Raw genomic sequence first — 13156 nt, forward strand, 5'->3', positions numbered from 1 at the left:
TTTTAACTTTCTTAAGCATCAACATGTTGTTACAACACTAAACTATATATTTTTTATTGTATTTCTTGATAAGTAATGCTTCAATGAATGATCTGACAGATAGAACCTTATAATTCCAAGCGGAAAATGACTTTTCAGAATGAGAAGGTTCTATCTGCATTTACCGTGGTTTATTTACTCCAATTTGCAAATGTAAGAGAACTTTGATAATTTACATTTAGAGAACCCTTAGGGTCTCTGTCATGTTAATGTATGAAAAAGATCTGTTACACACATGTTGTTTGCCATATAGAATGCAAAATCTTTGAAGCTCAATATCTCAAAATCATTCAGAACGCAGATAGAACCTTATAATTCTAAGGTGACGAATAGTTAGCTTAGCTAGTTTTTATTTTATACTCTAAATTACTAATGACATTTCTTCCAGGTTTAAAGAGCCCCTATTATGCATTATAAAAGGTCAGGTTTTGGTTTTTGGGGTCTCTAACAACAGGCTGATTGGCATACAAGGTCATAAAGCACTTTAATTCTCGCAATATGCATTCATTTTTTACCTAATTATCCAAGCGACTCCTATATGATTTGTGCAGCGATTCATTTGTTCCCAAACCCCTTTTTAGCGTGATGCTAATCTGCGCTGTTTGGTCTGATGACCCAATCTGTTGTAATTGGTTGACCGCGTTCAGCATGAGACTGTGCTCTGACTACTTCTTGGGCGTTTTTTCTCAGAGTATACAGTATGTGTGAGCCCAATTCAGGAATGCAGTTAATCAACAGGATATTACTCTATCCTTAACCATTCAGTATTAACCCACACAGTCCTCGAATTGTGTAAATGTTGTTATTAATATTGTTTACTTTCTTATTTTTATCGTTATTGTTTACTTTATTTAACTTTTTACATGGAGCTTTGTTACTTTCTATATTGTACAAAAAAGTGAAATGATTGGCAGTGGGAAATGTGTCGCCTTTTCAGCTGAAATATTGCTATGCTGCTACACTAAATAAAAATAGATAAATGTCATTTAAAAATGCTCTAAATGACAATATTATTATTTGACATGGAAAAAATAACTATTTATTAAAAAACTGTTTACATTTTGCTGAAACTCAAAGCTAATAAATTCAGTTAGTCCGCAGGAACAAGTAAGTTTTATCTTTAGTTTGTTCATCAATTGTTTGATTATAACTTCTTTATCATTACTGCAAGTATTTGTTTAACTTCTGTTGTTCGGACTATTAATACAAAGAAAGAGAATAAAAAATAAATTTATGCAAAAAAAAACAGTAATGTTAATGAATTCAAACATAATCAAGCAAACAATAATAAACTAAGTTATCTAACTTTAGTTCGTCAAGAACAATCTAATTTGTGTTTAGATTAAAACAATTTTGTCATTGCTATTTCTTGTTGTTTTTAGCAAATGCAGGTAATATAAATAAGTATAATTTATATGTATAATTTACATATTAAATGGTAAGAGAAGTATGGTAGTATTTTGAACACAACCTAGGTTTTGAAGCTCAGCCAGTGTTTGTGTGCTTAACTGTAATCGTATAAAAACAATAAAGGAGGTCTCGCTTCTGTGAGTTTGTTCTCGGCTTGGGACTTTATTTATTATGTTCTCAGAGAGAACAATAACACATTAGATAGAGAGTGATGGACAGATGCTTTGTTGCGTGTTTGTGTTTGTGCAGCTGTAATATGGTGACATGGCTTCTGTGTTCTAGTAATGCTGGTAGGAATACATGAGTGTGATCAAGAGTGAGAAAGGCTTCAATCAAATGTACTCCATAAGATATAAACACCTTATATACATACCCCCTGTTTGAGTTTGGTGGTCCTTTTTGCCCACACTTAATGGGTTAGATCACCCCAAAATTAATATTAATAATAATTAATGACCCTGGTGTTGTTCTGATGCTGTATGCCCTCTGGAGGACAAAATCTGCTCCCTTTTATCTCTATATACTGGCAGTGAATAGTGACCAAAAAAAATGTACGAATTATGTGAAACATGCCATATAGTTTGTGTTGTAGGAGTATAAAATAGGGTTTGCTAAAAATAAATAAATAAATAATTAAATAAAACATTTTGAAGTGTAATCCATTATTTAATACAAATTCTGACCTTGACTGTCAGTCAGGCAGTTCAAGACTATAGGAGTCTAGACTTCCGAAACTACCAGAAAAGGTGTGCAAGTTGTGAGAAATCAAGATGATTAAAAATGTAGCGTCTTCGCTTAGGTAAATTTAGTTGTTGTGTTTGTTGCAACAAGTTATCAGTTTCATCTCATGTCATTCTAATTGTCTTTTAACCACAGATCTGGAGATATAACTGAAAGTACCATTACTTGCCCAAAATGTAGTACAAGTAGAGTTAAAGTATCTGTTGTAAATATTACTTAAAAAGTAACCACTACTCAAGAGTAGGGAGTATTGCCGTGGGAAAGGTTGATCCGTTTACATGTAATTTGTGTGTGTGTGTGTGTGTGTGTGAACAATATTCTGTAGTGCATTTAGTTATTGTTTAAGGCCATTTCATTAATCATACAGTAAACATCTCATTAGTCACATTCAGTATAAACAGTCTCTGAGTCATTGTGTGTAAAGTATCTTCTTGGACACTTTTAATGCTTCCAAACAGTTTGCTGCAAGTCTTTAGGTAGTTCAGTATGATGCGGTTCACTTTCTATGTGCGATTTGATTGGACAGGAATCATTGGATTTTTTTTTTCTAATCCCTGTAAATGAAAAAATAATTTGGTGACTGAAATTTGAAGGAAAGTAGTGGAGTAAAAGTACCAATACAGCACTAAAATGTGCTCAAGGGAAAGTAAAAGTACAAATTTAATTTTAAAAACTAAATAACTATAATAAAACAAACAAAATAAAAACAGATTTTGGTCCAAAAATGTGGTATCAGTTACTATTCAATGCCATTACTAATTGCAACTTACATTATTAATACATTAATAATTGCAAACAAGATTATTATTATGTTTTTGGCTGCATTTACTCTGTAGATTTCCATGGTCATTTATTAATACATTCATTTTCTTGTCTTCTTCGTCCCTTTATTAATCCGGGGTCGCCACAGCGGAATGAACCGCCAACTTATCCAGCACATTTTTACGCAACCCATCTATTCCAGCCGCAACCCATCTCTGGGAAACATCCACACACACTCATACACGACGGCCAATTTAGCCTACCCAATTCACCTGTACCGCATGTCTTTGGACTGTGGGCGAAACCGGAGCACCCGGAGGTAACCCACGTGAACGAAGGGAGAACATGCAAACTCCACACAGAAATTCCAACTGAGCCGAGGATCGAACCACCGACTCTGCATCCTTTTTGCTGTGAGGCGACAGCACTACCTACTGCGCCACTGCATCGCCTTCTCCATGGTCAATTCAGATTTTATGACTATACTCTTATTTATTTATTTATTTATTTTTTATTACTTTTTTGCATTCTACGATTTTTTTTTTTCTTACATCTTTTAAAAGTTACCCGTATCCGATTGTCTGCATTTACACTTCACACAATGACAAGACCCCTTTTCTCCATTCCTCTATTTAATCTGTTCACAGCAGGGGTTTTATTTTTTTAAATTCTTCTTTACATGTTTTACTATCGTTTATGACAAAAGTTCTTATTTGGCCATCTTCTTTTAATCTAGGCTTTTTTTTTTTTTTTTAAAACCAGTAGGTATATTAATGTGATGTCAATGGCGTGATTTATGCACATAATGTATGCAACAGTTTTGTAAATTGTTTACATGACGGATGATGTGCTTTCTGTTTCTTTCTCTCGCTCACTCGCTAACATTATTGAATAACTTTACTTGTGGTATATGACAATATAAAGGATTTTTTTGTTCTAGTATGTGAAATGTTTGGGACTCTGCTGATGTCTGTTTCGAAACAAAAGCGTCAGAGTTTACGTCATTCGATAAGGTTTTTGATGTCGCGCGACTTGCATTGATGGGTGAATATCCAATGGAGAGTAGTACGGGAGCTGCGTGGAGTTCCGATCATCGGATACGTTTAAATATTTGAACTTCTGTGACTAGACCGTATGCGATCGGCTTACCGGATGTGATATATTCCAGTGTTGTCTAAGCAGATCTGTGCGCGCGAGATTAGAAATACTATTTTTTCCCATTATTTTTGAAAAAAGTCAATATAAAAAAAAAACAATAATATATATATATATATATATATATATATATATATATATATATATATATATATATATATATATATATACATATATATATATATATATATATATATATATATATATATATATTCAAAAATGAGTAATAATTTTTTTTTAAGTCGTCTCCACATTCTCTCCAAAATTTTTACCGGTTTATGAGTTTCTAGTATTCATTCGGACACTGCTTCTCTCCTCTATGGTGCATGACAAAACTGAAAAATCTGTGCGACTGCCACTAGCGGCCATATTCTGACAGTCGTCTCCAAATGTTGTATGCAGTGAAAAGGCAGCTTTACACTGCAGACACGAGGACACTGATCTGATTTATATCGGATAGGCTAAATTTCCACATATGAAACAAGGCCTGAATCTGATTTGAGTAAATTAAAATCCATGTAATTTTTTTTTTATTCCCTGCTTACATGTACTGTACATAGGCCGAATCTGATCTCTGCCACATGGGAGAAAAAAATCTTATTTGGGTCACTTGAACCAGTGTAAATGCAGCCTTTAACACATTTTCTTGTTTTGGGGTAGAAAAGAAATAAATAAATACAGCAACAACATCAGGTTGAGCATCTATTACTGTAACTGTCCCGATTACTTTTTTTTTTTTTTTTTTTTTTTTTTTTACACATGATTTTTCTGAGGCTTTCTTCTATGATCTCTAGACCACCTTACTCAAAACGTTGCTGTCTTGTGCTTATGACCTACCATGGTTTTCCATTTCCCTCTTTTTGCATTTCCCACATCTTTAGAGCATTAAGATTTTAAAAAATAAACCCCAGATGCCAATTTCATTTCTTGGTTCTCCAGATAATTACAATCCCTTTATTGATTCAAGCTCTTCTGTTGCGTCCCCTGTCGAGCCCCCTGTTGGGATGGGCTGCTTCCTCTCAGGTACAGCGTGATGTATGTTTTCTCACTTCAGGAATCATAGTGGCCTTTCCCCGTGGTTCCCTTCTGAGTGCTGTTTACCCCACTTTATTCCTTTACCTGTGTTGTTTTAATTCCACTTTCTTGACTTTAGTTGTCAGGCCTAAAACATTCTGCCATTGTTGTATTTTGTTTTAACTGTATATTCCTGTCTCACTTCACTAACTTCTGCATTTCTGTCTGTCCTGTGCTTTCCTTCTGGGTCTGTCAGACTCGTTCTGCTCTCCGACCGCGTATCCTAACACTCCTATCTTCCACTCTGAGCCCTCCACTGTAGCTGGACTATTTGGAGGTGAGTGGCGTTCCTTCGGCCCATCCCTCTTTCTTTCTGTGTTCTTCCGCTATCTTGTACTTTCTTTGCTTTTGTTGAGCTGGCAGCAACAGGTTTGATGTCTTTTCAGGTATTCAGCAGACATGAGGTTACTTTAATTTAGCCTAATCAATTATAGGAACATGTAGACCATTGCAATTAATCTCTATTTGAACAATTCCATGCAAATTTAACCTTGCCATGAAAACAAATTGGATGTGTGGAGATACAAATTATGTAGTCTACAAAGTATGTTGTCTACTGTAAACTCGCATTATTATTATTATTATTATTTTTTGATTACATCCATAACTTGTTTATTTCCCTCATATACAGATTGCGGTTTTGGAAAATATAAACAGATGTTTCAATGTACTGTTAACATGAACATTCTCTGTGAATTTGTTTCTTATGAAAGTAGCTATGTTTAAATTTATTTATTTTTTTCGCATTTTCTGTTACAGTCCTATTCCAAAATGGATTAAACTCATTTATTTCCTCAATTCTACACACAATAGCTCATAATGAAATTTTGAAATTGTTGCAAATTTATTAAAAATAAAAAGCCTGAAAAATCACATGTACATAAGTATTCACAGCCTTTGCTCAATATTCTGTTGATGCACCTTTGGCAGCAATTACAGCCTCAAGTCTTTTTGAAAATGATGCCACAAACTTGGCACACCTGTCTTTGGGAATTTTTGCCCATTGCTCTTTGCAGTACCTCTCATCTCTATCAGGTTGGATGGGAAGCAACGGTGTACAGCCAATCCTGCCTCTGAGGTCTACAGGCAATTCCTTTGTCTTCATGCTTGGTTTGTGCTTTAACATGTACAGTCAACCCTGGGACCTTATAAAGACAGGTGTATGCCTTTTCAAATCATGTCCAATCAACTGAATTTACCACAGGTAAACTCCAATTAAGCCGCTGAAACATCTCAAGAATGATCCGTGGAAACAGACCTGAGCTCAATTTAGAGCATCACTTCAAAGGCTGTGAGTACTTCTGTATGTGTGATTTCTCAGGCTTTTTATTTTTAATAAATTTGCAACAATTTCAACAAGTCTTTTTTCACATTGTCATTATGTGGTATTGTGTGTAGAATTTTGAGGAAATCAATTAATTTAATCCATTTTGGAATGAGGCTGTAACTCAAAAAACTGTGGAAAAAGTGAAGCGCTATGAATGCTTTCCAGATGCACTGTACACATACATACACACACACACATACATATTCAAATGACTTAATAATAAGTATATAAAATTAATAATACTTACAAACACACTTTGCATAAGATTTATATATGGTTCCTTCTGTTTACCTTTGATACAAGGTCTCTTCAGTCCAGTACATTTCAATATCTGTTTTTTCCACAATACTATGAATGGAGCATCCATATGTTTCTAGTAAAATGCAATAGACCTTCTAGCTTGAAGAAAAGCAAAATCCAAAATGTCTTTCCAATTTTAAGTTCTAAAAGATACAAACCAAGAATACAGGGCATTTAAAGGATTTTAATATTAAACATGTCTGACATTCAGTTATCTCTTTCCAAAACTTTTTATTTTAGCACATTGCCAAAGCCAGTGATTTATAACCTTTATCATCCAAATATTTAGAGCACACACCTGGAACATTAGCAGACATATGATGAAGCTTAACAGGGCTTTTTCATTAACCATTTGTATGAAAGTAGTTTAAACCGGGTGTTTATTGTTCGTGTTTGTTTGAGCTTTCAAGCAAAAATAATTCCAGTCTGTTTCATCTGTCTTCTTGCAAATCTGTTTTCATTTAATTTATCCAATAATTCAGTACTATGTGTGACCATAAAATTGTAAAACACAGAAACACGACCTCTTCCTTCAAAAGTTTGGATAGTTAATTGTGATAATGAGGTTATATTTGATGTAACTCTTCAATTAAGTGCATTTAAAGAAATGTTTTTTAGTAACCATAACCATATATTTTTTTGTACATAAAAGCTCAAAAGAATGTAAAATCCCATCTTCATACAAATTTTTAAGCTCTAGGAGGATGATACTAGGTGAAACCTTTACAGGTATATTGAAAAAGAGAAAGAGCTGACATGATTATAGTTTGCTTTTGAACATGTGGAAACACCTTTACTAATAAGTTGCTGTGGGCGACCCAGTCAAACAGCTGACGTTTCTGGAAGCCTGTCAACTACAACAGAGTTGATCCATTTGAATTAATGACAATTACATGAACCAGAGGAAAACATTAAGCACCCTTTGAAACGTGTTGATCTCTCCAGCACTCAGCCGTGTGTAGGTGGAGCAGCCTGTGGTGTGTGTTTTTTTTTTTTTTTCTAGCTCTGACCTTGTTTTCTCTAACACAGGGTTCTCTGCACCTCCCGCCGCTCAGCCTCCCAGTTCCACAGGCCTTAATGTCGACTTTGACTCCGTGTTCGGCAATAAGTCGGTCGCCAACAGCACAGACTCTGCTGGTAAGAAACAAGTTAACCTAGTTGCTAATTCCACTCACTGCTTTTCACATGATGCTTCACATCCATCTCAGTGCTGAAGGAAAGTGTGTTTTCAGGGCCTTAATGAAGTCAATCATGGCATACACTTTAGCTAACAGAGCCGAACTAGCATGTGAAAATGTATTTTATATGTAAAAGGGTTATTTTATGCATTTTCATAGACGTTTGCTGTGGTATTGTGGTAAGAAAAGGGATCACAGTGTTTAAACACTTAATCTCTTTTGGTCAATGTTCTCACTATTGCATGATTGGAGCTTGCTTTACCAACAAATCATGGAGTCTGCATGAAATGAAAAAAAAATTACATTGTTTTTTTTTTTGCACATTGTTAGTCTTCGAGTGAACAATTAATACATACGATTTAAATCTTTATTCAAATCTAGCCAATAATTTCCACTCTGGATTGGTAGTCCTTCTCTGAATATGTCAGTTTGACAGCTTGGGCAAAATATGCTTAGCCACTAGAGTTGGGTACCGAAACCCCGAGCCAATATTTGAGGCCATGTCTTTGACAGCTTGCGACATCATCTGGCACTTACACTGACTACGTTTATATGGAGACCGATACTCTAATTTTAATATGATTAAGACAATACTTTGGTTAAGGGTCTACCATGTAAACAGCAATATTTTTATTTATTTATTTATATATATTTTTTATGACCTTAAAGTACCACAGACACACAGAATCTCATGAAATGCTGAGATTTTTTCTTTCCATTCGGCGTGCGTTATCAAATTCCATTAAAACAACACTCTTCCACCAGTCCTTACTTCATATTCTCATCCAATACCTCAGTTTGTCACAGGACATGAATAATATGTTGCTGAATGAAAGTGAAACTGTCGAACTGTAGTTAAAGTTAAAATAGAAACACACGAAATTATACATGAAACTCCAGAGGAGACGTAGATAGCCTGGTGACGCAATGACGTTAATCGATCTATGTACTACTACTATTTTAATGACAGCCTTCCCACAGCTTAGCAGTAAGCTAATGTAATTGCAATAATGCAAAACCTAAATTCAGGCTAACAAAACAAATTATCAAAAGAAATATATGAATGCAGTTCAAATAGATAAAATATGAATTGGTGTTTACTTTAAACTTTAATTATATTATTCAATTAAAATGATAACAATTGTGGTTTTTGTCAAATATAAGATTATTCTGGGCAAGGCAGTGGCGCAGTAGGTAGTGCTGTTGCCTCACAGCAAGAAGGTCGCTGGTTCAAACCTCGGCTCAGTTGGTGTTTCTGTGTGGAGTTTGCATGTTCTCCCTGCCTTTGCGTGGGTTTCCTCCGGGTGCTCCGCTTTCCCCCACAGTCCAAAGACATGCGGTACAGGTAAATTGGGTAGGCTAAATTGTCCGTAGTGTGTGTGTGAATGTGTGTGGATGTTTCCCAGAGATGGGTTGCGGCTGGAAGGGCATCCGCTGCGTAAAAACTTGCTGAATAAGTTGGTAGTTCATTCCACTGGGGCGACCCTGGGTTAATAAAGGGACTGAGCCGACAAGAAAATTAATGAATGAATGATTAAGATTATTCTAGAGTCATCTACCATAATTTTGTGGCTCAAAAGTATCGGTGCAGGCACCGGTACTGTTTTAAAAGTATCAATTTAGCATCGGTATTGAAATAACCCCAAACAATACCCAACCCTATTTGCCACCAACCTTTATATCTTTGCTCCAATGCTTAGAGTGAAAGATGAGAGGAGCACAAAAATAAAACCCCACCCCTTACTCAATATTCCATTTCAATTACAATTGCGTCATCATACTGAAACAAACAACTGCAACTTCTTGTTCATGCAGACTTTAATACTTGCACTGCAGTGACCCAATCTAACAAGCTTCTTATTAAACAACAAATGTAGCATTTATTTACTTGTATCTTGTCTTATTTGAGCTAAGATACGTTTTTACTGGAGGACACATTGCCAATTGAGAAAAAAAATGACGTACTGTTTTACATGTAAATATGATACATCAATGGAATTGACTTTACTTATCTTAAATGCCATTATAAACCCAAAAGAAATGTTTTTTTTATCTTCAAAGATGTTCAGTCCCTCCTTAAAAAATGAATTGAAGTGATTTCATTTAAGTCTACTGCAAAAAAGTGCTTGCTTTTTACCACTCTTTCACACACAAACATTAATCATTAAAAAATGCTTACAGTGTAAATTTAGTCATCTTAACTCAAACATATTTGCGTGAATCATTAAAACCAACGAGGTTTATTGTTGCATTTTACACGGCATGTTTAATCTTTTGAAAGAACCCTTGAGGTATGATTTTTCCAAATCTCTTTGTCATATAAAGAAAATGTGTTTTTTTTATTTTTTTTTATTAAACCACTTGATGTTTTTTACAAACATTTTGACCATTTTTATGTGAATAATAATTACAATCAATGATGACCCAAGCCAAAATTGGTTTAGAACAACATGAGAGTGAGTAATAGATGACAGATTGTTCATTTTGAGGTGAACCAGCTCTTTAAAAAAGTGATCCTCATGTAAGATAAGATCACAAGCTGATGTTTTAAGATGTTCCTCATTCTGTCCTCTTTCTCTCCTCTCACTGTGTGGTTTGATCTGTTTGGCCCGCTGGCTTTGCATGGCACTGCATGTCTGGGTGAGTTGACTTCACAAGGTTTTACCCACATTCTTTTACTTTCAGTCCTGCAACATTTGCTGTGAGGGCGGCCACCTCGCGCTCCACCCAGACCTAACTGCGCTTTTTGTGTTTGTATTTGTTGTCCTCGTCTTTTGTCCCTCTCCCATTCCCTGTCCTGTGTTTGTTTAAGATGATATTTTAGGTGGCATCCTGAAACCCACAGTGACCTCTCCTAACCAGGGTCTGACGCCCAGTGCCCAACTCTCTGGCAAACTGGTCTCCGATGACTTGGATTCTTCACTGGCCAACCTAGTGGGCAGTGAGTGTCATGTTTTTGTTACAGCAAACAATAGATTAACTTTATTACTTAGGTTCATGATTAATTAGACTTAAACCGAAGTATACACTATATGTCAACAGCATTATTTTAGTATTACTAAGAAGAAATTTTGTTTAAAATTTACAGAAGATTTTTGTTAATATCAAGGGATCAAGAACAGTGCATAGGCCCTATTGGATTTGCTTTCAGTTATTATTATTATTAGTAGTAGTAGTAGTATTATTATCTAGAGTTAATTTTTGAGGGTCTAAACATGCTCAAACTCACGAAACTTGTGCCAGAAGTGGCAAAATTTTGTTTAGGTTTCAGAAGTGGGTGTGGCAAAATTGCTCGACAGTGCCACCTATGCACATTTGACGGAGTGGCCCCCAAGCTCAGTTTCACACACGCGTACGAAAATTGGCACACACATCAAACATGCCAATACCCACAAGAAAGAAGAAAGCGAAATCTCAAACCCAACAGGAATTTTAACTTCCTCTGCCAAAAAAGTGCAGTTTTTGGCATTTCCAGGCGTTGTACTTTCGGATTTATGATTTTAAATTTTGTGTCCTTACAAAAAAAAAAAAAGACCAGCAAACATGGAATTAAAAAAAATATATCTTATCAGTCTCCACACACATTGTACTCTGAATTCTATAATTAATCATTAGGAACAGTGATTTTAGTGTCGTTTATTGATTCAGGAGCTTGTAAACATGAAAAATAGCACCATGGAAGGCGTAATATTAACCAGATTTCTGCTTCTTCCAGATCTCGGTATTGGAAACGGAACAGCAAAAAAGTATGAATATTTGCTGCTCATCTCAATCCTAATTCTTTGTATTCTAAAATAATAATCTAATTCTAAAATAATAATCTAACTTATTATTGTTTCTTCTATTCCTCCTCAGTGACATCCACTGGAGTCAACCTGGAGAGAAGAAGTTAACAGGAGGAATGAACTGGCAACCAAAGACTGCTCCTACCACTACATGGAATCCTGCCACCATGGTGAGGCCAACAATGTGTGCTTTCACTGACTCGGACAAACCAAACTTGTGCTAGAAACAGCTGTCATAAACCAGTAGATGAACAAAAGCTGGAGATTCTCAAACACAGGCTCTGTTCCAGACACAAGTGAACTGCCTCACTATATGCTGTCTACATAGGCAAATATTTCTTAAAACTAAAAGGCTGTACATTAGTAAAAATAAAAATAAAAACCTTCATCTGGCCAAAATATCATTCTGTGGTTGGATGACGTACAGAAACAGAATGGATAGCAAAATGCAAACATTTGTTTTGTAGGTGTCTGATTGTCAGTGGAGAAGGAAGTTTACTGTTTTACTCGCCTATCTCTGCAAACATTTGCCTAATCTGCTTTACTATCATGTCATTGGAACTTTGACTCATTGATTCATTTCCTTCTTTATTTGCATTTATCATTAACTGTGAACATCTCAGCAAGTGTGGCGATCAATATACGCACATTACACCAAACTTAAGCAGTTTCTTAGTTCAAATCTATATACTTGATTTTATATCAAATTTATCTGTGTATTTACAGTTACATTTCTCTTACAAATAGGTTTCTCTATAACTTTTAGTTTTATATATCAGATTTAGCCCTGTGGATTTATTTTTCAAATGTTTCCCAAATGATGTTTCACCCTTATGTGCTGTTGGGGATGTTTTTTGTCCACTCTAGGGTGATTTTGAGTTTTAATTTGGCCAGAACTTTTTCTGTGTTTGAGTTAACAATGATTTTCGATGACAGATTTTATTTTGACACATATTTTGGGAAAATGCTTTGAAGTTATTTTTTAAAAACTCAACGAAACACTCCGGGCAAATTGACTAACCTTTTGTTATGTTCAGGATGAAAACATCCACTAAATTAAACTGCTGTAAAAAAAAAAAAAAGAATTCTTATAATTTCTGCAAAAATCTGTTAATCCCCAGTCCTGATCAAAACTATAAATTGCTTAGATAATTACAGGATTTAACCTCTTTAACTGGCAAATTTATATATGATGTCACTGATTTGGTGCAAAAAAACACACAGAATGACATATTTTCAATATAAAAAGTAACTGTGGACTGGATTTTTTTGTTTACCTTTTACTTGTCTTGGACATGTGAAACAACCTTGGCTTTGATGCATTGTTTTTGATTGATCTTCATTTTTTCCTTCCTTATTTATTGTTCGTAGCTGTTTTTGCCTTC

At 35.0% G+C, this 13156-nt stretch overlaps 1 protein-coding gene across 52 annotated transcripts in view; it reads left to right on the plus strand.

Annotated features, from left to right (window-relative positions):
* The window catches only part of picalma (phosphatidylinositol binding clathrin assembly protein a), an 89260-nt gene that overhangs the window by 57927 nt on the left and 18177 nt on the right, over positions 1-13156 (plus strand). For 12 of the 52 annotated variants that reach the window (XM_087269084.1, XM_087269104.1, XM_087269094.1 and 9 more), the window contains 4 exon segments: positions 7838-7945; positions 10832-10927; positions 11702-11732; positions 11842-11941. In XM_087269084.1, coding sequence (XP_087125210.1) covers positions 7838-7945; positions 10832-10927; positions 11702-11732; positions 11842-11941 — 335 coding nt within the window. 52 annotated transcript variants of the gene reach the window in all.

This window comes from Danio rerio, chromosome 10 (assembly GCF_052040795.2).
Source record: "Danio rerio strain M-AB ecotype USA chromosome 10, GRCz13ab, whole genome shotgun sequence".
Lineage (NCBI taxonomy): Eukaryota > Metazoa > Chordata > Actinopteri > Cypriniformes > Danionidae > Danio > Danio rerio.